Genomic DNA, 26,273 nt, shown 5'->3' with positions numbered 1-26,273 from the left:
TCCCCATGTGCAACACCTTGCACTTATCAGTGTTAAACCCCATCCTATTCTCATCCGCCCACCGTTGCAACCTATCAAGGTCAATCCCAGATTTATCTCATCATTTATCTTCAGACCCACAGAGAAGACAACAATGGAAAATAACTATTTTTGACTGTGAGGGACTGCCGAAAAATGATTAGAAACAAAACTCCATTTTAGATACAAAAGGTGATTTACAAATTTGTAAGGTTCATAATATCTAAGAAAGATGTTGTCAGAAACTTGTCTGTGGAGCACCTCCAGAACTCTGAGTTTCTCCCCGCTGTCCTGCTGCTTGTCCCTAGGAACAGACCATAGTTTGTTCTGGACCAACTCCTTATTTTCTTATGATCCTTATCGCCACTGCCCTTGTACTGGACTCACAGCTGCACAAGGGAGTATCTGCCAATTCTATGTAGATTCCCTATGGGTTGTGAAAGAAATTGTAGGTTCCCCTTTCCATAAGATGGGTTGCCTTAGAATATCACTCACTCAAAAATCACTCTTTACCACAGGAAATCAGTAAGGAGCCAAACAACACAAATATTTATTATATAGAAGGAAAGAATTATGCAAGAAAAACTGACCATAACTTTGGGAACAGAACAAAAAGCCAGGTTAAGTTTCTTACCCTCTCAGAGCAGATCACTGGCAAAACTAGGAGAAGACCTGGTTTCAGGCTCTTGCTAGATACAATAGATCATATATATTCATCAGTGTCAGTTTTAGCAATTCCTGAGAGCAGTATAGATATACAGGAGCTGGAGGGAAGGTAAAACTGAATGTCTTTGTGTCCTTCGGCAAGAATACTCATGCAAATATTACCCTCCTGTTGACTGGCTGGTTGATGAAAGAGCTGGATTAGATTCATGATTTCTGAGACAGATCAGTGCTGGTCTGGCAATAATTCATGTGTCATTCACAGGTGAATAAAATTATATGGGATTTATAAGAAAAATATGAATCCCATCTTTTGGAAAAATAACCAAGGATATATCTCCAGCTAACTTTGACAACTGACATGCCAACCAGGATTTAGTAATTTTGACACTTTTGGCTGGTTAAAGTGCAGGCAAGGTCAAAATGGCAGTCAAAATGCTATGCTTTGAGAGAAGAAATATATTAGGATATACAATACAGGAGGACAGACTTTGCCATTTCTCCCTCAAAAGGAACACCTGATCAAATGGTGTCATATGAAACACTGTTATAATGCCTATTTGCATTTCAGGTACGATAATGCGTTCTGTGTGACCTCAAATAATAAAAATAGTCATGAACATTAAGGTCATTACACATAAACCAGTATAAGTGATTGGAAACTGGTCTATACCTGCAACAAAACAGAAGTTTGGAGCACACAGACTTGTTTAAAAATGGCAGAACCCAGTCTAAGGGTGCAAACAGAAGTGCAGCCCCCCCAGTTGTAACTCAGAATGAGATTTGCAAAGTGTTCTGAGTTACAACATTACCCCAGACCAAACAGAAGTTTACTGTTGGTTCCAGGGGGAATGGGTATCTAGCTTCAGGCTCAGAGCCTGCAGCCAGGTTCTCAGAGCAACCCCCGGGTCTCTTTTCCAGTGCTCACTGTTTTCAGAATGGGGGGGAGGGGAAGGAAGTGGAGGGAGGTGGTTCTCTGGGGAGCACCTGTAGCTCAGAATTTTTCTATCTTTATACAATGTCCCTAGGCAGGATGGGGGGGGCACTTTGTAGAAGGAAGGATTAGACCCCTCAGAGCTCTGGTGAACCGCAGACAGTGGTAGCAGGTGCCCAGCATGATTCCTGCAATTGTGCCATGCACCTGTTGCTCACTGGAGCTCCAAGGAGCCCCATACTTCCATCTGCAGAGCATCTCGGCCACCTGTTATTGGGTGCCAGGCCCCCAACTCCCTTCCAGGAGAGAGACAGAGCAGGTTACCATGGCACCCCTGGCCCCTGCCGCCAGACTGTCCAGTGTGCCATGGTGATCCGCTCTGGGGCTCCCCTGGAAGACGGGGGGGGGTGGGGTGGTGTGCCCAGCAGCAAATCCGGGTGCCTTGGCCACTCTACAGAAGGAAGATTGGGCCCCTCAGAGCTCAGCTGAGCATAAAGTGTCTAGCAGCAGGTGCCCAGTGCGATTCCGGCAATTTTATAACGTCAGTTATAATGGTGCAGCTGCTCCTGACAAGTGGATTCAAGAATAATGTTTTACCAACAAATTCTACAAAGATTATGTCGATGCTGGGCATGTCTCCATATGCATTAATGCACTGTAATTATTGCACATTACATTTAGTACATGTAATAAAAGCTAGTAACTTAATACACCATAACTGGTGCATCCTCTGCCAGCAAAATGGGGTCAGAGGGGCAAGATGAAGTGCTCTGGATCAAGATACAAGGGGGCCGTGGGGAGAGGGATCTAACGGTGGGGTCTACTACAGACCCCCCAACCAAGGGGAGGAGCTGGACCGGAAATTTTCGGGCCAGCTTGCAGAGGCACTTAAGGCAAGGGATGTAGTTGTCATGGGTGATTTAAATTACCCGGACATCTGCTGGGGGGAACAGTTAGTCAGGTTGGACCATTCCAGGGGGTTCCAGGCTGACATACAGGATCTCCATTTAATTCAGGAGGTGCAGAGTTTCACCAGAGGAAGTGCCCTATTGGACCTGGTCCTGGCCACAGGCGACAACCTGGTAAGGGGCCTCCAGGTTCTTGCCCACCTGGGTGATCGCGATCATCGCTTGCTGGAATTCACCATCCAGCGCAGGATGTCAAGGGCCAGTAGCAAGGCAGTAGCCCTAGACTTCAAGAGGGCCAACTTTAACGAGATGAGGAGATTAGTGGGAGAGGTGCTGGGGCTCTCAAGGGCAGGGGAACTCAGTGCCCAAGATGAGTAGTCTTTCCTTAAGGAGACGATACTCAGGGCACAAGGGATGACCAGCCCAACAAAAAGCAAGGGGGGCAGGAGTGCCTGAAAGCTCCCCTGGCTCACCAAGGGTGTACGGAAAAGCCTGATTGCCAAAAAGGTGGCATACACCCAGTGGAAGGGGGGTGCTATCTCCAAACAGGAGTATACCTCCTCTGCTCGGGCCTGTAGGGGGGCTTTCAGGAAAGCTAAGGCGGACTTACAGCTAGGATTGCATCCAAAATCAACGATAATAAAAAGTCCTTTTTCATATATATAGGGAGGATGAAGAAAGCACCGGGTAATGTGGGGCCCCTGCAAGATCCTCTGGGCAATCTTGTGGTTGTGCCAGAGGATAAAGCAGACCTCTTTAACCAATTCTTCACCTCTGTTTTCTTGGGCAGGGACCAGGACTTCCCCACCATGATGCAAGATGGACTCGAGGGGAATACCTCCAGACCTCAGGTTGAGAAGTACTGGGTTAGAGAGCTTCTGGAGGGGCTGGACATGTTCAAATCAGTGGGTCCAGATGCTCTCCACCCCAGGGTGCTGAGGGAGGTAGCAGGGGTTATTGCAGGGCCCTTGGCATGGCTTTACGAGCACTTGTGGTGCTTGGGACAGGGGCCCCATGACTGGAAGATAGCCAACATGGTTTCCATCTTTAAAAAAGGGAGGAGGGAGGACCCCGGCAACTATAGGCCCGTCAGTCTTACCTCAATCCTAGGGAAACTCTTTGAGAAGATCATCATGGAGCACATCTGTGATGGGCCGGCCTCAGAGATGATGCTAAAGGGCAACCAGCACGGTTTCATTAGGGGCAGGTCTTGCCAGACCAACCTGATTGCTTTTTATGATCAGGTCACAAAAGCCTTGGATGCAGGTGTTGCCGTGGATGTAGTCTTTCTGGACTTCAGCAGGGTCTTTGACACTGTCTCCCACCCCATCCTCATTAAAAAATTAGGTGACTGTGGCATTGATGCCTACACAGTCAGATGGATTGCAGATTGGCTGACAGGTCACACTCAGAGGGTGGTGGTGGATGGGTCATATTTGACCTGGGGAGAAGTGGGCAGTGGAGTCCCCCAGGGCTTGGTTCTTGGGCCCACGCTGTTCAATCTCTTTATCAGCGATTTGGACGACGGGGTGAAAGGCACCCTGTTTAAATTCGATAATGATACCAAAATTTGGGGTGAGGTGAGCATGCTAGTAGGGACGGAGAGCCTGCAGCAAGACTTGGATAGGTTCCGGGGGTGGGCTAGCAAAAACAGGATGCGCTTCAACACTGACAAGTGCAGGGTGCTGCACTTGGGCAGTAGTAACCAGCAGCACACTTATAAGATGGGAAACTCCCTTCTTGATAGCATGGAGGCAGAAAGGGATCTTGGAGTCATTATTGATGAACATGGGCCCACAATGTGAGGTCATGATTGGAAGAGCTAACCGGACCTTGTCATGCATCCACAGGTGCATCTCTAGCAGGGACAAGGAGGTGATCCTCCCACTCTATGCAACACTGGTCAGGCCACAGCTGGAGTACTGCATCCAGTTCTGTGCACCCCACTTCAGGAGGGATGTGGACAATATTGAGAGGGTCCAGAGGAGGGCCACCTGAATGATCCAGGGACTACAGGGCAGACCCTACAATGAGAGACTGAGGGACGTGAATCTGTTCAACCTTCACAATAGAAGGCTGAGGGGGGACCTGGTGACAGTCTATAAACTCACTAGGGGGGACCAGAAGGGTTTGGGGGAGACACTGTTTCCCCTAGCGCCCCCTGGCATAACAAGGAATAACGGCCATAAATTGTTGGAGAGTAGGTTTAGATTAGACACCCGTAAGAACTACTTCTCAGTTAGGGCGGCTAGTATCTGGAACCAACTTCCAAGAGAAGTGGTGCTGGCTCCTACCCTGGGGGTCTTTAAGAGGAGGCTTGATGCCTACCAAGCTGGGATCATTTGAGCCCAGTTTTACCTCCTGCCCAGGCAGGGAGTTGGACTTGAAGATCTACAAAGTCCCTTCCGACCTTACTTCTATTATTCTATGATTCTATGAACTGGCAGTAACGCACAGTAGTACCTACACATATCTTTTACGTGATGATAATGTGCAGTAGACTAATTCTACTGTGAAGATGCATTAATACACAGTAGAATTAATCTACTGCACTTCTAGCGTCTCATGTAGCCGTGCCCACTGACCATGTTCCAGGCTCTGGAGAAGGCATAGGATGAACAAGTGCAGCATAATAATATCCCATCCTTCTCTAAACATCTATCCATAGAAAAGATGAACACACAGTATTACTATTCAAGGGTCATAAGTCTGTAACACGGATGAGAGAGGAAGAACAAGGAATGACAGAAGACGGTGTACAGAATAAGAAAATGGCAGTTATCTGATCACATAATTTAGGAGAGGGTAGGCAGAGTTCACTTCCTATTAGCATTTGGGGGGGAATTCCCTCTGAAGTTTAAAAAACATTCTGGTGATAGAACAAAAACCCCACAATTTTTAAAAATTTACTGATTGTTAAGGTTTTGGGAGTGGGGTTTTGACCGCTGTATTATGTACTCAAATAGCTGACGGTATTTGGAGAACAAAGTGCAAAGAGCTGGGAATCAGGATGAGACAAGGATTTTTAATCTCAATTTCCATACTGATTGGTGTTAACTCTGTGCACTTCATAGACCTAAGCACTGAGCAAGGTCACGTAGGCCACAGGTAGATTAAATGGAGGGAGTACTTGTCGCTTCTGGATACTAATCAACTAATCTTCTATAGCTGTTTCATGTGTCTGCTCCTACTCTACCATAAGTGAAGCTAAATGAGTAGCTTACCCCAGAACAAATCAACTGCAAAATGGTCATGATTTAGCCTCCATTCCTTCCAAGATAAAGAAGATACATGAAACAGTTACAATGGAACTACCTGAAATGCATAAGTCCCCTGCTCACTTATAAGTATAATGTTTTCCTCTGTACATAACCGTATTCTTGCAGTGATTTCCAGAATGAATAGGCTAAATCTAGAGGGTGGCGATGCTGTTTGTAACCAATTAGCCACAGTCCACTCTGAGTCAGGAATGGAACCAGTATTGTTAATTCACAATATTCCTCAGCTGTCAGCAAAACTGAGATATAAATAACTGGATTGTCATGCCCCTTTCTACTGGCTTTATGGGTATAGTACAGGGATAGGCAACCCCTGGCATACGTGCCAAAGTGTGGCTTGTGAAGGCATTTTGTTTGGCACATGCGCCTTGGGGAAGGGGCTGGAGCTGCACTGCTACAACAAGGATTGGGCCTCTCATAGCTCCCCCGCCATCCACCCCTGGTACGCCAACATCTTACAAATCAAGATTGTGGGTGTTTTTGGTGCTCTGCCCATAAATCTTGCTGACCCCTGGTCTAGTATCTACAGTGCTCCATCATTCCTTTAGCTCAAGGAGTGCTGTAAAACTCAAGATTTATGCTGTAAAACTTAAGGTCCCAAGTTTCACCCCAGCTGATGATCCATAAGGGAGATGAATGTTTCTAAATAATAGGATTTGGGGGGTTTTGTAGGTTTTTTTAATTAGCCCCTCACAGGCCACACTAGAAGCCGCCAGTGGAACATACCTGACACGTGCTATTTTCTTCCACATGAGCCTTACCTCAGTCACTGCATGTGATGGACAGTTCTCAGGATTATGCAGTAATCCTGTAGCTGTTTGTAGGTTTCCTGGTTTACCCACTGTATAGAAGATAGATGGTAAGACCAGCAAGAAAATGGAGGAGGGTTTGAAAACAAAGATCTTGGCTCTTTCCATAGCGTTACCACAAGAAGAATTACCATGGACGGAGTAATTCCATGTTTTCTATACAGTTTTGCTGGTATGTAGTACATAAAGTATGAGGTGGTGATGTAGGAGAAAATATGGAACAATCGCATGGTTCTCTGACCTCCATTTATCCTCCGGATAGTCTTGTGGAAAAGTACTATTAGTAGATTACCAGGATGCATTATGGTTGCATGGGCAGCCTTAGTTTTATGGTATTAACTATTAAATGCTTTCTTTTTAAATTTTAACATCCCTTTAAGGTAGTTTTTTATATAATTATCTCTGCATGTGTATGATATGAAATGTATACAGAAAATGTAGGCACACACTTTGGAAGAAGAATGTAAGAAAAGATAAATTCACATTCTATATAGTTCCTTAAAATAGGTGTTCATCAGGGCAACATGCCAACAAAAAGGAAATAAATTAGGATAACAGATTGCTAACATGAACGTTTCTTGCATCTTAAAGAGTCTCTATGCACACTTTTGAGAAAGTGAAGTTCATAATATGGAGCACAATGTCACAAATATGGCTTTGAAGCATTTCTTCCTCTACTAGCATGGTTTGTTGATGATAATCATTACTGCATTATTCTACTCATCTAACATCTGCATTCTTTCAATTATTCTTCCAACATTCCACAAAGAACAATAAGAATTTCCTTCTGATTAATTTGGGAATCTTTTTAATTTTTGATATGCAATTTATTACCAACGTTATTTAATTCTACAGCCAAGATAGTTAAATTCTCCCCTTTTTAAGTAATAAAAAATTTGTACGCAGAAGACAGTATGAAGATTTCCACAGATGTCAAACTGCATAATCAATTAAATCATTGACACTCCATTTAAGAAGCATGGAAATTGTGGTTCTGGCAGAAATTCCACTTCTCATGAGAAACTTCTTTGCTACCAAAACTAAATGGGAAATTCAAAACTCAAAGGGAATCAAAATCTTCTACTGGGCAGATGAAACCTGCGTTTGCTAAAATAACCCACGCTGAAAAGTACTTTGCTTTGATCGATATCTTGATTAGAAGAAAAATATCTGGGTCAGAATTCTGGTGGAAACATAGGCCAAAAATCCTCTAATTTTTGTTAGATTCAGGTAGCTGACAAGTCCAGATTTTAGCAAGCAACTGAAATAAAAGACACTTTACTTACATGATAAATAAGGTTATAATACACTAGACAAAAACATTGAAAGATTTATTTCTTATTGAAAAATGAAAATGCAACTTTTTTTTATAGCTACATGTATGATATGTAGTCTTCTTACATGAGAATAAAATCTGCTTTATGCAGTGTTTCCTATACCCCCACCTACTATATTTACCTGAATACAAGACAACTTTGACTTTAAGATGACCCCCTAGAAATTATCTTCTAGACATGGAAAATGTATAAATTTGTTATAAATATAGCAAATATATAGCAAACATGGGGAGGCAGCAGTAAGCAGCTTGACCCTTATCTCTGCCCTCCCCACAACTTGTTCCTCCCGCTGCCTCCCTTATCCCTCATCCTTGTGTGCCCCAATACCTTGTCCCACTAGCATCTTCCCCTGATGCCTGCGCTCACCCTATGACTGCCCCCCTGCAGTGCCTGCATCCCCTGCCACTTCCCCTTGCCTGTACCACCCTACAGTACCTGAGACCCTGATGCCTGCCCCGCTCTGTAATGCCTGTAACTCCTGCTGCCTCCCTACCCTTGTGCCTGTACTCCCTGGCAGATGTTCCTCCTGCTACATGCCCTTCTTACCCTCTGCCCCCACCAGCCTCACCAATTTACTATCAGTCACGGCTCAGGCCACGGAACGCGTGGTAGCTCTGGACCTGGTCTTGCCATGCAGCAGCGGTTGCAGTGGTGGACTCCAGCCTCCAGAGCTGCTGGCACTCTTGTCACTGCTATGTGGCTGGGACAGGGGCAGAGCTAGCATGTGCTCCATGCCCTAGGCCAGACTGGGACTGGAGCTGCAACTGACAGTACGTAGCAGGAGAGGCGGGACACTGGGGGGTGAGGAGGGAAGGGCAAAAGCTGCAGGACGCAGGTCGGGGGGAGAGGGGAGTGGTTGTAGTTCTTATATATCAACCCTGAGCCTGGATGAGGGTCAGAGTTGGGACTGCAACAGTCCCCTGACCCCACCACTATCTTGCATTCAAGTCCAAGATGAGGGGTTCCCCCCACCCATGTTGAATGTGGGGAAAAACCCTCATCTTGGACTGGAGTAAATTTGATACGGTATTTACTTTCCACTTTAATAACCCTTCAGTACATTTACAGCTTAAATTGAAACACAGATCATTTCCAGCAATGCAGTATACCAAGATGCTTAAAATAGACTCTGTGTTCATGCACGTGAATTTTGGCCAGCATTATAGGATGAAATCCTTATTCAATAATATATCTTGGGTGCAGTGCTGTAGAATCAAAAAAAATGACTTAGAATCACTTTTGACACAAGGGGATATAACTGATCACATACAAATCTCGATGATGTGATTTACATTTTAAATAATGCTAAGACTGATAAACTCCTATTGAAATCAATGAAAGCAGGTCTGAGCAGAAAACAAACAAGACAGACCAGGGGATTTGGCTCAATTTTAGAGAAAGGATTTGTTTTTGTCCAATTTTGAGGACTGATTTCTCATTCCAGATTTTTATCCTCAATTCCATTTCAGGATTAGCATCACACTTTTTTTTCTTATACTGTGTTTGGGTACCGCTGCTCCATCAATTAGAACAGAAGTGGCTGAAATTTTCAGTTGTACCTATATGAAAGTGAGGACCTCAGGCCACCTTCTTGGTGTGAAAACCTGGCTCCATTGAAGACAGCAAGTTTTTGTCATGATTTACATCATGTTGGCCTTTAAACTCTCCATTGCTCTGCAAAATAGAAATAATCACATTCACCTATTTACCTCACAGGTTGTTGACAGGGTCAGTAAGAATTTGTGAAAGACCTTAAAGGTGCCCTTTTAAATATAATTAAAGTGCTCTTCATTACATTATATCTATCCTATGGCTCATCACAGGACACGTGAGCAGAATATCAATGGTACTCAAAACCTAAGGGCAAAAATGTGAGTTTAAAGGCACTGCCAACAGAGGTTAGCCTACAGCTTTTACCACTTCTCCAGGGGCTCCTGCAGGTATGGCACCTAAGAAACATACTGAGGGGAGAAAATACCAAGATACAATATATGCTCCCAGTACTTCATTCAAGCTTTCACTCTACCTCTTACTCTAGTTTTCTATAAAAACCCAAGGAATCTAGCATTGTTGTCTGTGCAGGAGTGCCCTGGGCCTTTGTACACAAGGGACAGAAGGGGCGAAAAGTGTTTTGGAATTGGGTATAATTCTCCTTACACACAATCTTCTGGCATATCAGTGAAGGACTAGGCCCATCTTAGCTCTAAGTTGTTATTACTCAGTTTATTCAGTCTAACATCTTGGCTTGCATGGGGCGATACAATACTGCCCTTCTTCTGGACAGATACAAGTCTACAGAGCTTTTGTTACTGAATTACAACCCCCATATATAATTCAATCCAAATGTTACACTTAAAATTAAACTTTCTGTCTATGCAATTTGAGAGTCTCTACTTAAATTTCCCCTTTGTGCATGAAGTATAGCTTGTATCATGCTTTTGTTTTATTTGTGATTTATTACAAATAATTCATTATGACTTCATCCTGAATAAAGAACAGGCAAAAGGTGTTGATTTAGCTCACTATAAACCCTCCAGAACCCTGAGGTGTAGACGTTTTCCTGAATGTGTCAATTATTTTATAATCCCAGAGTATTCACCTTTTACCCTGAATCAGGCCTGTATCTAATGTTCCAATTCAAAAAGGGCTCACACACAGACTAAGGACAGACATTTAAAAAGATGGAGCCTGAATTGATTCAATCTTTGCAGGTCAGTCTTGCAAGTGAATAGACATTCACTTTCAATTCAGGAAATGCAGGCACATGCCTCTAGTAGCTCAGGCTAGAAGCGTGGGGGGGGGGGGGCACTAGCTAGAGCAGTCCTCTTTTCTCTTCAGCAGCAGCTACAAAGTTGTAGGGAAGCTGACACCCCTGCCCCTGCTGCACCATGTTGTGCTGCCCTGCTCACTGTGCTGGGGGACATGGAGTGGGTAGAAGGCGGCCGCAGCTGGAGCCAGAGCTCCATGTGCTGGGCTGAAGCCACAGGGCCAAGGCTCTCTCTGCCCCAAGTGGCACTGCAGGGGCTGGTCTGGCCATGTACCCACCCTTTCTTCCACTAGAGAGCAGAGGGGCAGGGCCAGCCCTGTTCTCTGGAGCAGACAGCACAGCTCTGCCCAGGGCTGGAAAGCATACTAAATGCTGAGGGACTCTGGTTTAACTTAAAGCAGGAATGGGTCTGGGATAGAAGTTGCTTAAACTGGTTTGACCCAGTTAAGTCTGATACCGCATTCAACCAGGTTTATCTTAAACCAGTGTTGGCCATTTTGAAACTGGATTATGTGCACTGAACTTATGTTCTGTTACAGGTTTAAATTGGTTTCTGATCACTTACACTGGTCTGTGTATAACTTTTGTCCTTAGCCACGAAGGGCAAATAAATAGATGCATAGATGCTAGGTTTGGAAGGGACCTCAGTAGATCATCAAGTCCAACCCCTTGCCCTGGGCAGGAAAGAGTTCTGGGGTCAGATGACCCCAGCCAGATGCCTATTCAGCCTTCTTTTAAAGCCCCCCAAGGTAGGGGAGAGCACCACCTCCCTTGGAAGCCCATTCCAAGTTTTGGCCACCCTTACTGTGAAAAAGTTTTTCCTGATATCTAGCCTAAATTTGCTCTCTGACACTTTGTGACCATTGTTCCTTGTTACCCAAGAGATGCCCTGGTGAACAGAGTGTCTCCAGTTCCTTGCTGCGCCCCACTAATGAATTTGTAGGCGGCCACAAGATTACCTCTCAGCCTTCTCTTGTGGAGGCTGAAGAGGTCCAGGTCCCTTAGTTTCTCCTCATAGGGCTTGGCCTGTAAACCCTTAACCATAAGAGTGGCCCTCCTCTGGACCCTCTCAAGGTTATCCACATCCTTCTTAAAGTATGGCGCCCAGAACTGGATGCAATACTTCAACTGCGGCCTGACCAATGCTGCATAGAGGGGAAGTATTACGGTATAAATCTGCATCTGTAAGACAGAAATGCAAGGCACTTCTTTCTGCAGAGCTCTAATCAACACACCATCTGCATTCTAATAGCCCAGGTCTATTGGAAGCACGGAGGATGTGAGTACAAGAGCTTGATTGAAGGGTTCAAAACAAATGACTTGTGGGATGAATTTCACTTCTCTCTATCCACAAATGTGCACAAGCAAATAGCATTTTTATCTTATGTTTTCTCATTTGAGATTTAAAAGCTCGAGTAATTTAAAATTAGAAAATTAATCATTTGCACAATGTTTTCGCTTAAGGGATTGATGGCAGTCTATATTCTTGGAGCCATGAATATCTCAGATAGCTCTGACTGATTAAACAACTTGGTTTAATATTTTGCTCCAAGACTGCTTGAGTGTACACTCAATGCAAAAGCTTGTCCTCATAAGTTTGAATTTCCATAATTACTCAGGCACATGCCTTTAAAGTTCATTTTCTGCAAATATTTTTGTCAAAAATACTCCATTGTATGCATGTTTGCAGACACTGTACATAACAGGCACATAGAAAGGAAAGAATGAAAAGGTATAAAATATTCACAGGGAATATTTTCAGCATTCAACTTTTACTCAGTGCTATTCTCTGGTATGCATCAACAGACATTCTCTGTTGGGTCAGGGGAGCAGCGAGTGTGGGGCTGGTGGGGGAATCAAGCTCCATTTTGGAACCAATGCAGCCAAGGAGCTGCCTGTCTGCAGTCTGTCTCCCTGAGCCCAGCCCCAGTGCTCTGCCGGATGGCAGGGGGAAAAGGGTGGTGGGGGGAAGCAGCAGGTTGGGGTTTGCTTGGCTGAGCCGAAGTAAAAGCAGATGGATTGGAACCTCCCCCTGAGTCAGAGTGCTCAAATCCACCCATCCTCACTCCGGCTCAGGCTCAGCCTCCCCTCACTTCTCTCCCTGCTGTCCTGCAGACAGCACCCTGGGTGAGGCTGGGCTGCGTCAGCCCACCCCCACTCATGTGCAGGGACTTACAGAAGTTCATGAAGGTGCTCTGCTTTGGAGTGCCTTCATCTGAACCCTCATGTAATGAGGGTTCATTTGTCACACCATCAAGCACATTTAAAGAGTTCTGCAGCCATGCCCTTCTATCAGGGCATGGTTGTAAACTGCTTGCAAGGGGCCAATTGCACAACAAATACCACTTCTGTCAGTGCCTCTATAGTTTCACTGGGCCTGATTCTTCATTGTTTTATACCTCACATAATGATGTATACCCTGCTCTACCACTGCTTTGTATCCATAGGCAGGGAAAGGCTTTGCTATTTTACTAATAAATAAATAGGACACAGAATCCATGTAAGATTTTAGATTAAATGGGTATTGGAGTATTTGATATTTTTAACCTGTCTTCATCGAGGTACCTGTGATAATCCAGCAAAGCAGGTATCACTTTCACTCTTGTATTAATAACAAAATTGAGGAAGAAATACTCCTAGACCTCCCCATGAGATTAGCACTCAGTATTAATTCTGATTTGGTAAGGCTTATGAATCTCACTTGCATGTATTAAGGAATGGATGTCCCCGCTCCTGATGAAAAAACCATAGAAGCAACTGTTCTTATAGTATCTATAACATATTGTGGGAAATGGAAACAGTTTTTCAGTGACATTCTTTTGATAGCAATCATATTATAAGTTACCCTTTTTTGGAAAGGTCAGCACATAAATCAACACAAACACACACAAAATGTCCTGCACACAAATAAAATAATAGGGCAAACATCACCAGATCCAGACTTTACTCATCATAGGAACAAAAGACTAAACCCAACGCAAATAATACAAGAAACAAAAAGTACCATTTAGGTATAAATTCAGTGAAGATAGGTCCTGGAAGCAGACTGGTCTCTGTTACCGAAACTCAGCCTTTCATTTTATTCCAGTGTCGCTTGGATTCTTCCCTTGAGACATATTTAAAGATATGTGGAAATATGTTTATTCTGTTCTTTACTATGAGAATACCATTGCACTTATTTAGGTAAATATGAAAAAACAGAAAAATATGGCTATGGCTCCCAATGGCTTATAGATCTTTTGGCTCCTACATTCCACCCTGACACACTTAGCTTCAATTAAATAGTCAGATTAGGTGAAAGAGCTGATTTTCCAAATACTGTAATTACACAAGTGAAGGCTGTAATGCACAGCTGTGAATAAAAATACTGGCACAAAGAAGCATATACAGAAATCCTTAATCTTCTGCAACCTACTTGTCCAAGATACAGCATATGCTCCCAAATACCTCAGTCAAGCTCCCATTCTAACTTTCTATACACCATCCCAGAGAATTGAGCCAAGGACACACTTATACAGCATCAAAACATATGCCTTTTTCCTCTCTTGATTCTAAACCATCTCTTACGATCACCTCTCTCATGCCACCTTCTAGAATGCCCTGGGTGAGGTCATATTTCACTGGAAGGTATAGCAGATCCAGGGATGGTGCATGTGTGTTGCGGTCACACTTCCCTTGTGTAGTACACATGCAGTGAAGTTTCTGGCATAGATAGCTCTAGTCTTGGCCTCTGGTCTTTGTCACCAGTCTCACCCCTTATGCCGGTGAGTTCTCTGCCACACACCCACTTTCAAAATCTTAAATTTGCAGGTACTTTACTCTTGGGCCCTTTCCTTTTGCTTTCCAAAATTCTGGTGACCCGTTTAACAAATTTCACTTGTTTCACAAATTCCGCATGGGAGCTTGGAACCATGTAGAACTGCTGAATTTGGTTTAAATGTCACTGCTAATCATATTTTATTTAAACTTCCTTGGCCTGTGCATCTTCATACAAGCCTTAACAGAAGAAATTTAGACAGCCAGTGTAGCCTTTGTGTTATCTTTATACAACTGTTTAGAGACATTACAGTTTGTCAAATAGAACAGTATTTGCCTCTGGACATAGAGTGTATAAATGTTAATTAGGCAAGTATTTCAAATCATTCCTAACCAGTTTCACTGAGTGAGTAATATTAATGGTTTGGCCAAAAGAGGCACCTCACCATAACCCAGGCCTGGCTATCATGCATACCAAGTATTCATTTCTCTATGATGGGTAGATTGAAAAGGAGGTGGGATCAGAGGATCAAATGGACTGGAACCTGCAAGATAGTTAGCCAGAGAGGCAGATGAAGGTGCAGTGTTAGCATGAGTAGCCAGAAAACAGTGAGGAAAGATTCCTGAACCCAGGAAGTCACCATCCGGGTAAGATACTAAAGAGGAGACTAAGTGGAGTATCTTGTGGGAGCTAAAGCAACAATAAGATAATTTGTCAGATATCCTGGCTAAATGCTATAGCGACATACTGCATTGCTATTTGTTGTAGACCATCTGTCAGTCTCAATCAAAGTAGCACTGGGACAGTTAAAAGCAGGACAGGGTTTCTATGCTCCATGAAAGTTTGGATTCTTCAGATAATACGAGCAATTTACATGATTATGCAGCTTATTAACCTTACCGTCTACTTCCACATTTTGGCAATACTTCTTTGAAAGAAATGCACTGACTTTATTTCTCACAGACTATCAGGACTATATTGCTATGTGTGCGCACATACAGATATACAAGTATCCCACAAATTTCGGATGGAATCCTGGGTACAGAGTTAGAACACTTCTATTATACATGCACATTAGACAGCTTTATTGCAAAATACTGCAGAGTAATTAAAGACTTAAATGGATATACACATCTGTAAAATAACAGCCACACTAAAATATTTTCAATATTTAAATCTTTCATTTATATTTCATGTTCATTTTGACTTGATAAAATATTTTAATTCTTTTTCTGCTTTAAAAGCCAGTTCATAAAATCCACCTTTATGATGAATTTAACAGCCCTACAAAATACCTTACTACAAAAAAACTTCAATGAATATAATGCTTTGTAATTTTATATTTGATTCTACAAGTGTGATCTTCATACACGCACTACACAGGATAACTAAATTCCCTCAAGAAAGTACTTAAAATTAAATGTCCTTGAGTCACTTAAACATAAAGGAAAAGAACTAGAGTTGTAAAAGTAAACTCCCTAAATTCGCTCTTCCATATGCAGCACAAAAGATCTGTGAAGAAAGAATACATATGCAAGGGCAAAGGAAATTGCCATACAATATGACAGAATATTGTTTGCAACAAAAATTATTTTTAAGGTGAGGAAATTATTTAGTTACTTTTATGTGCATGTGAGTCTTGTACTACATATCTACAATTAACAGGATTAACTTCACTCATTAAGTTTCTGAGAAAGTATGGTGATTCAGGGACACAAATCTAAAAAAGGAAAAAAATACCAAACGAGTTTAACTTCTTCCTCAAAAAATGACATTATGCAAACTTTTTTTGTACCATGTTCATTTTCCATTGCATTCCCCTAACCTTTCTTCATTGCTCCTCCATGGGGAAAAAATACACAAGAAAAAATAATTCACCCAAGCAAAGATGTCAAAATTGATCAAGACAATTTTACCTTCAGGAGCTTCCACCTAGCATTCAGATCTTCCAGGCAGTTGAGATTATACTGAGAAAGCTGGATATCAGAGGAAGGGAAACGGTGAGCCAGATCATTTACATGATTCACGTTGTCTTTAAGAGGTGCAAGTTCTGCTCGGTAAGCCTGTGTGAATCAAACATAAACAAAGTTTGGTATAGCCAACATCCTTCAAAAATTATGCACTCTACTTTCCCATAATTGAACATGACAAGTTCCAAGTCTTAAACTGAAAGAAAAAGATACACTGATCACAGGATCATATACCCTGGGTTTTATTGTGCTTTACTGGCAAAGCTCTGCATTTATATGGTTGGATCTACATTAAAACCACCAGTGGGATTTTGCTTACTCTACCAAATTTTCAGGCAAGGCTTCCAGTGAGCAGGAAACACAGCAGTTGTTGCATCCCCATCCTCTGAATGTGTACTGTGTTGCCCACCACAGCAGGCCAGTATGTTAAAAGCATAATTATTTGAGGTTGATAATGCTGTGATACTAATACAGAGAATAGCAGCTCTGTTTTTTCAGTACTTTGGGAGAAATTCTGGCTATAGTAAAATCACTGTAAAATCATTGATGTCAATGAGACCACAGTTTCACCCGATTTGCCTGTGCATAAGAAGAGAGTATAGGTAGAAAAGTACTTTGTCACATCTCCTCCTCTTTCCATGCAGAGGCAGGAACATTCTGTATTTTATTATAAATTCTTCATTTTTTATAAAGAAAAAATTATAATACATGTCATAAGATTACCTCAAAAGCTACTCATAACAATGATATGACCATTATTCTGACAATTTCAGGTAATATTTTTAAAAGTCATGTCTATGAAAGCCTAGAGAAATTACTTCCAAGTAGCTTTATTTCAAACCATGGAAAATAAATTTGAGGATGCTCCGAAAGTACATTTAATATACTCTCAAAGGACTGCTGCATGGACATGATACAATGCATCATGGTGCTCCAGGGAAGAGAGGAATTTCTATGCAGATATTCGAAACAGTTGCAATGTTTCATATCTGTCTTGCCTAAGGAGACATTTATGGATTTTTAACATGATACATTGCATCAAAATGTACCAACCAGCCATTTCTAAGGGACAAATTCTGTCATTTTCAGGAGTACTTTAGGTAATGTAATGTCTGCACACAAGGATAAGATCATTTACTTGGCTTATTAGCCTTGCTTTACAGCAATAAGGAGAATTTGTTTCTTTTTGCATTTTGCTATGTAGATCAGATATGGCCTCTACCTCATTTTGGATCATCAAAGAAAAACCATCTGAAGACCTTTAACTAATCTCTTTACTTTATATGTGAAAATTATCCAATGAATACTCAATATCTGACTGAAATTCAAGTATCCTAACATGCTAACATTACTTAAGACACTATGATGATGAGGTCAAACGGTCATAAACTACTGCGAGACCGTTTCAGGCTGGACATAAGGAAGAATTTCTTTACTGTCCGAGCCCCCAAGGTCTGGAACAGCCTACCATCGGAGGTGGTTCAAGCACCTACATTGAACACCTTCAAGAGCAAATTGGATGCTTATCTTGCTAGGATCCTACGACCCCGGCTGACTTCCTGCCCTTTGGGCGGGGGGCTGGACTCTATGATCTTCTGAGGTCCCTTCCAGCCCTGATGTCTATGAAATCTATTGGATACTACACAGATTAATGGTTATAAACCACAAATATGGCAATCGATCCAAAAACTGTATATTATACGTCATTAATGCAAGATTCTGCATCAATTAATTACACTAAGTAATACCTCACAATGCAAGTTATCTGACTGAGTTAAATGGAACTCCTATAGTTATGTGCTAGCAGAATTGCATTCAGGAGAAAATGTACATGTTGTGGTAATTATCCTCCCCTCCTCAATATATAGTAAAATTCTCTTTAATGGCAAGCTGACACAAACATACAAACTTTAAATGGGGTTACATAAGTGAAGAGACTGATGTGAGTGACTTGACTTCAAGAGTTACTATATAGAAATCAGGCATACAGAACATGTTTCACTTAATTTTACTAGTTGCACATCTGAAAATCTCCACTGACTTCACTGGAATGAAGCCTGATTTACAACTCTTATTAGGTTTTTCCTTTATGTTGATCAAAGAGAAAAGAGAAACAGAGTGAATGAAAGCATGGGCAGATAATTTGAATGAATACTTCTATTCCAGGCAGAAGCTTCAAACATGCCCTAAATGAGTCAAGTGTCATGGTCACAATCTAGCAACCGTATAAACCTTCTTATTCTAAAATCCTCATAGCAAACAGGGCACTCAAAGTACAGTGCTTGCAATGAAATGAAACGAAATCAAATCAAATCAAAAGCTCTACTTATCAAATTCAAATTGTTTATTCAGGCTGTTTTATTCAAGCTGTGCACACATTTAAATAATCTGGGAGATTTCTCCCAGGTTTGTTCTCCTGGTCGAAAATCTGGCACAGAGCTGTGTGGGTACACACACATGCTGAGGCTTGGAAGACTAGAGAGCTTGCAGTGCTGACACTGTGCTGCTGGGGGAGGAGCTATGTGCACACATGTCAGCATGCTCTACAGGCTCCATAGATGGTAGCAGGGTACAGGGCAACCTTGATTGGCTGACCTCAACTGCCTACTGCCAGCTTGCGTTCCCCTGCAGCACAGCATGGAGAAAGTGAAGAGGGTGTGTTCTACTCCCTGCAAGTTATCCTTAATAATACGTCTTCATTAACTAAGATTTTAAATAGCCAAACTTTTAAAAATATGGAGTCATATTTCTGAGAGAAGCCACAGCATATACAGACATTATTTTTCCCAGGGGAAACTCTCTTGGGAGTGATTTAACTGTGGTTGTTCCCAGGTTACTTTTCTCTTGAAGTGGCTATTTTTATTCTGGGAGAAAAAAACTAAACCTCTGTATACTCATGGTTTCTCCTAGGGGAATAGCAACTTTCCTAGTAGAAGGTTAACATCTGCACAAGGATTCTGTTAAAAGTAGTTCTAATATTGGCCTCAACTGAGGGGTGACATAAATAATCACATAAATTATACACTGAGTTGGTCTAGATTAACATGAGGATTCACCAGGGTTAGCTAAGACATTTTAGTGAGTGTGTCAAAGCTAATGTTGAATGGCAAGAGGTATTGACGTGTATAGCAATAAAAGGAACCAGAGCATAAGGAGGGTGTGGGAAGGTGTAAAATATAGCATATTTCCTCCCCTACTCTTCAAACAATTTGTTTTACAGCTTACTCCTTGGTATTAGTTGCTTTTCCTAATGCAATTTCATACTTTTACACCATCAATACATGCTTTGGACTGATTAATGTTTATTTTGCTCATTATCCAAAACAATCATTGCACTAGCTTTTTTTGCCCATCTTCACACCCTCTAAATTCAAAGTAGGGATGTAAATGTTGATTTTTAAAATGTCTGTTTAACCTGTTGTAATTACAATGATAAAACAATTAATTAGTAGGGGGGAAGAAGGACTAGTACCTAATAGCTAAGCTACATGGACCCCAGTGCATTTGCTTGCAGTCTCCCTCTGCTTGCTGTAAGCAAGAGCCCAGGCTGCTCGTAGGAAGTGGTGGGGAGGCTGCAAGTGGCTGCACTGGGGTCTGTGAAGCCTAGCCATAGGTACTAATTCCCCCACCCTCTGCCTCATTCCTTTCTCTCTCCTCCCTCCCTCCTGCCCTGCTGCCCTTTGATTCCTGCCAGGGCACCTGGCAGCTTCCCATCCCCCACTTCTTTGCCAGACTGTGCTCTGCCACATGCTAAACAATAACTGGTAAGCCATAACTGGTTATCACTGGGCTTATCAGTTAAATAATTAATCATATTAAGGTTGTATGTTTAGTAGAATTTGTATTAATGCTACATGCCAATATTAAGTTAAACAAAACAGAATATTAAAGAACCTTATCCAATGCTTTAATGACATCCAATTAATCTGAATTATTTTACAGGTAATAAACTAGGATGAAAGCCACATAAAGATGACACCAATATGACTTCATATTTTAAAAGTTTGGCTATTTAAAAGCTGAGTTAATGAAGATATAAGGATAAGTTGCTTTATTTATCCCAGAGTACATACACTGATAGCAAAGGTTAAGTTGTAGGTGAAAAGACAGTCATCTATAATTCTGTTTTGATTAAAATACTTGTATATATATATATTTTAATCATAGCACTTAACTCATATGTAATGCTTCAACAATAGATTACAATGGCGAGTTTTTTTACACTGGGGCTGCTGTTATAATTAGTATATTTAAATATGTACATACACATGCACAGATGAACACTCCCCTCCTTAAATATATCTTTTACTTTTTACATGTTTTGCATCAGATACACTATAGTTCAAACAATATATTAACATACCTCCAAAAACAGTGGACATACAGAATGGAACCTTCACGCTGTGGTAGTGTAGTATAGTTGCAGTTTTTAAAACCATTAATTCCTTTCTACTTTTACATTTTAGGTTGATCTAAATGTTTAATCATACAGAGAGGTTAATTTAGGCAAAAACTGGTGGGACCAGTATAAATTCACCTGAGGAAATGAACTAACTTAGATCAGGAACTGGTTAAGCCAACCTATTGAACACCTGTACAACTGGGCTTTTTTTTTCCACCCTCTTCCACTCTCATCCCTGGCAACCTCTCCCTCCCATACCGACCCACCAACCCTATTCTCACCACAGATCTGCCATTCCCCACAATTCTGCCAACCACCCCTACAGACCTGCTGCCCCAGACTTCTCCCCAGCCCCCAGTTACATGCTCTGGTGTCCCTGACAGCTCCCAGGATTGGTGAACACCTACATTCATTGCAGCTTAAGGTGAGCTCTATGAACATTGACTGGGTGCAGCAGATGATTGTAAGCATCCTAAGCCCCTTCTCAGAGGTACATACACATGCCGTATAACAGCTCATTACAAATGCTGTCCCAATGAAACCAAAGAAATTGCTTGAGATGTTATAGCCTTGTGCAAATAAGAATTTGAACTGCATCTGATATTCTGTGCTACAAATTTGGTAATGTGATCTGTAGAGTCCTGCTAATGTTTGGGTTTTTTTTTAATTCATAATTGAAAGTTTAATTTCACCCAAAACACATACTCATACCAAAGATAAATGATGCATTTGTAATGCAGCCTAACCAAATACTGGACTAAGCACTTAAAGTCTACAGCACCTTGCAGAATCTAATAAAATGCTCATCACAAAGAGCTGTATGTTCTCCTTCAAGTTGTATCTGCTGTCCTTCATAAAACTTAGTTAAAATATCGTTTAAATGGTTAACCACTTTGCAGGTGTGCATGTCATCCAAAGGACAAGTCAAGAATCCTCAGATGAAACTGAGGATGGCTATACAATCACTATACCATGGAAGTATCATTACCAATACATTGTTCTGCCCCTTTTGCTGGACAATGCATTCCAAGCTTTCTCACCATAATACCACCAGCCTTTCAACTGTAGTTGCTCTTGTGTAACCTTTCTGCAGAGTGGCTACCATGCATTAGTATTAATATAACTAATGAAGGATGTGCATCAGGTTGCACACAAAAACAGCCAACTATACAATTTTTTTCAAAGGCAACATACCCTGTTTCCTGAATCGCAGCTCTGAGTGAATGACCACATACGGTTTTTAGTGAAGTATTCCTCCTGTGCATACTGAGTGCAGACCAATTTGGTGACATCTCCTTGATAATACAGGATACTGCCATGTTGATATGTCTTTCCTTCATATGTCTTTTCCATTACTAATCCCTACCTACTACCCCATGTGCAGCTTAGACCTGAAAATGTAGTCAATGATCCTGGTTGCCTCTATAATCAAAATACTAAGTGCAGCTAAATGAGACAGGAAAAAGGAGGTGGGATCAGCTAAGCTGCCTTTCTGTCTGTAGATTGTCAGGACAACATCACTATTCTTTATGCAGCGCAGAGAAGCCTCAATACTGATTTCTCATGCGTGGGAGTAAATCTCACAAAGTTAACAACAACACTTTCTCATGCAGCTTGTACAAGACGGTAATTTTGCACTTATGTAGTTCCTTTAACCCAAACCATCCCAAAATCCTGTACTAATTAAATAACAGAATCATAGAAAAGTCAAGTTGAGAGAGACTTCAGGAGGTCATCTAGCCCAACCCCTTTCTCAAGACAGGATCATATCTATCCAAACCATCCCATACAAGTGCATGTTCGTAAAAATACATGACAACCCTCAAATACAAGGCACATTGCCCCTAAATACTAAGAACAACCTAGCCAGACACACGTAAAACAGTAGGAGAAAGGCACCATCAGCGTCCTGTTGCTGCAAGTGTTGTTAAAATACCCTTGAGAGATTCAAGGAAGAAGAACATGCTCCAACATTACAGAGGAAACCAGTCTCCCACACAGCGTACACTGATTTGACCACTGATTTCTTCCTGATCCCAAATGTTGCAATCAGCCTGATCCTAAGAAGAGAGGCAAGGGACTCTAACCAAGAACTTCTGACTTTTAATTCCAGCAAGGGAACTGGCACACTCCAGCCTTGGTTGAGTAAGTTTTTTTAAAAAAGCCCCAAAACTTGTAGCAACAAGAGGGGGAAAATTCCTTCTGGTCTCACATGGCAACAGAGCAAAGCCCAGAAGCATGGGAAAAAACAAACATGTTTCACTCTGCTCTGGACTCTGCATACAGCAAATAACTCCACACGTCACTTCCTCCAAATGGAAAGCCAGCACACCCTTTTCTGTCATGCTCCCCCTGGATAAAGTTATCCTAGAACTTTTCATCACGTATACACAAATAGCATAAAAACATCATCCACTATAGTAAGGCAGCTTGGAATTCAGCAGTTGTTTAATCAATATAACATCACAATGCAATACCTTAAGGTAGGAGGGTAAGACACTCAAATGTAAACACAGGGCCTAGGGACAGACATTACACATAAACCAGTTTAAGTGATCAGAAACTTGTTTAAACCTGTGCCAGATAGATATACAGTGCACATAAACTAGTTTCAAAATGGCTGAAACCAGTTTACGCTAAACCTGGTTGAATGTAGTGTCAAATTTAACTGATTTGGTTCAAACCAGTTTATACAATTCTGTCCCAGACCCCTTCCTGGTTTAAGTTAAACCAGAGTCCCCCAGCATCCCAGAATGCTCTCTGGGCTTGGCTGGGCTTTATGCTCTATGCTCCAGTGGAACAGGGTTGGCTCTTCCCCTCTGCTCTCATCACTAGAGACATGGGGCAGGGGTATGGCCAGATGCCAGCCACCAGGACACCTGGGGGGGCAGGGACAGGTGTTATTACCTCCCCCTCTGGTGTCTGGCAGAGGGGACAGGAGGGGGCTTATTCTGTCACTTGCCCCAAGCAGGGAGGGAGTGGCAGTGGCTGTGGTTGGGGCAGGCAGACCTGGCTGTGCTCCCCTGGGGACAGTGGGCAGAGAGGGGAGAATAACCCTCCTTCCTTGCCCCCCGTGCTTCAGGTGTCATGGCAGCCCACTACTGCAAGCACCAAGGGGGAGCACCCAGCAGACCCAGCTTGAGTCCCTTCTGGTGAGACACGGAGGGGAGAATTAAACCCCTCTCTGGCCAGTTCATCCTAGGCCTGCCATGCCTCCTCCCGCCCCTCCCCGCACAGCTTTCCTGCAGTCAAGAGTGCATTATGGCACCACCTCCTCATCCCCCTGGCTCCTGGCCTGAGCAACTGCAGCATGTGCCTACAGTTCTTCTGTCCAGAGGGAATGTCTGTGCTGTTACAAACCGGTTCAACCTAGGGAAGTTAGATTAACCTGTAAAGATTTCATCAATTCAGGCTCCAGCCTTTGAATGCCTATCCCTAGCCAGGAGGTGCCTCTACACATGAAATTAACGCACAGAGCAGTTTAAGCCAGAGTCAGCTGCTCCCAGGCACAGCATCTACACATGTGCCCAGGACAGCAGCAGTTTGAACTGTAGCAGAGCAGGCCTAGGCTGGCAGCAAGCTTGGGGTGGGGGTCACCATATGAGTGCTAAAGTGCAGAGCCATGCAACAGGCAGCTCTGGCCTTTAGTGCACCCTCATGCCCCAGCCAGCCCGTTACTGTCTATGCATGTATTTAATTGCACTTAATTACTCTGCTGTAAAATAGTACCGCCTCTGACAGTACTATCCTCTGGTGGAGTTAATTAATTTACTGCACCCTAATACTAGTGCACATGTAGACAGTAGCGCTTTACTGTAGAGCTAATTAATCAACTCTGCAGCAAAGCACATGTGCACCCAGGGAGAATTAAAGGAGTCTAAATACATAAGCATAATTTGGAATACAGGTGGGGCACCAAGATTTGTACCACTAGACTGAAATACAATACTTACACTCTGGACATCAGACTGGTGGCAAATGGTCAGGATTTGGCTCTATACATTAACTGAAGGTCGACTGCTCATAGCTTTATACTGTACATCTATACTGTATAATACTGTGCAGCATAAAGGCATACAAGCTAGTTCTAGGTGAGAGTCTTAGTAAATTATCTGGAGCCAAGCTCTGTACTGACACACTATACTGCTTCCAGTACCCATGCTACCTTATTGTAAGGTAATCATACCCACTATGGTCATCACTCTCCATTATGGTGTTGGAACACTTTTTCTGTAGTGCTCATCTCGAAATTACTAAACCATCACTATTTATTCCTACAACTCATCACAAGCGGTCTGATTATTATTCTCTGCACATATCCCACTTGTAGTTATCTAGTCCAACCTATTTCACTGTCACTTTCTTTGTTATAATTTGGTTTCTGGTAGTGACTATAGTGCGTTAAGAACTTTTCAAACAAGAAAGAAGCTCACAGGCTAAAACCTGGCAAATATACAAACAGTTGCAAGACTAGAAGAAAGGGTAAGGGGAACTTAACACATACAGTTATAATTAAACATATACAATTTAAGAAAGGAGAAATATTTTACAGCTAAAATACCCATCAAGATTCCCAGCTACTTGCAGAAAATAGAAAAAAACAGCAAAAGCCAAAAAAACAAATTCAATAAAAATTCAACAACTTCTTGAAAAAAGAACAAGCACTAAGTAAGGACTGTCCTACCCCTCCCCTTATCACTACCTTGTTCCATACATTGCATTCCACTTGACTTCAATTAGTGGCTCTTGCAATTTGGAAGAACTACTAAACTTTTCTCTGGACCACCACCTGAAGTCCAGGAGGCAGTTAAATAGAAACTACTAGTTCCACCAAAAGGAGCCAGCATTTATCAATTCCATGAAAAATATATTTTTTGTCTAGGATTCATAAGCCAGTTGTTTGGAATTTGAAAAGAAATTCATAATTCACTTTGGTGGGATTAAAAATAAATAGTAAATGAGCTTATTTCCATAAGAATATACTTATTATATACTTTGCCAGCTTCAAGGAGTTTCCATCATGAACCCCTAGACTGAAAATGTAGGAAGTAATAGTGACTATACAATTTACATTCAGTTTCTTAACCCCTTTTCCCCCCAGCCACATGTGCATCTACTTGATAACAAGTCAAATACAGCATTCACAAATCCAGCCCAAATTATACAATCAAAATTCCATTGTAACTTTTGGCCTAGTGAAGTTAATGGAATTATGTGACTTTGAAAATACCCCCTCAAGAAGAAGCCATAGATAGCATTTTCTCAGAGAGAGTGCTTGTTCTTCACATACAGAGAGTACTATTTAAAGTAAAATGTTGCCTTCAGTATATTCTGAAATCATTTTCTCTGCTACTATAGATTGTCAATGCTATATTAAAAATCGCATGTCTTTTACTAATTTTAGATACTGAGTCAAGAAAGCAAGGAATT

General features: G+C 42.0%; 1 protein-coding gene across 10 annotated transcripts in view; it reads right to left on the bottom strand.

Annotated features, from left to right (window-relative positions):
* DMD (dystrophin) overlaps positions 1 to 26,273 on the bottom strand; it is a 1,922,593-nt gene that overhangs the window by 230,593 nt on the left and 1,665,727 nt on the right. For all 10 annotated transcript variants that reach the window (XM_019529123.1, XM_019529125.1, XM_019529122.1 and 7 more), the window contains one exon: positions 16,388 to 16,534. In XM_019529123.1, the coding sequence (XP_019384668.1) occupies positions 16,388 to 16,534 (147 nt within the window). The remainder of the gene's footprint in view (positions 1 to 16,387; positions 16,535 to 26,273) is intronic.

Source organism: Crocodylus porosus, unplaced genomic scaffold, assembly GCF_001723895.1.
Source record: "Crocodylus porosus isolate Cpor-Errol unplaced genomic scaffold, CroPor_comp1, whole genome shotgun sequence".
Classification (NCBI taxonomy): Eukaryota; Metazoa; Chordata; order Crocodylia; family Crocodylidae; genus Crocodylus; species Crocodylus porosus.
This window is presented reverse-complemented; position numbering and strand designations above follow the sequence as displayed.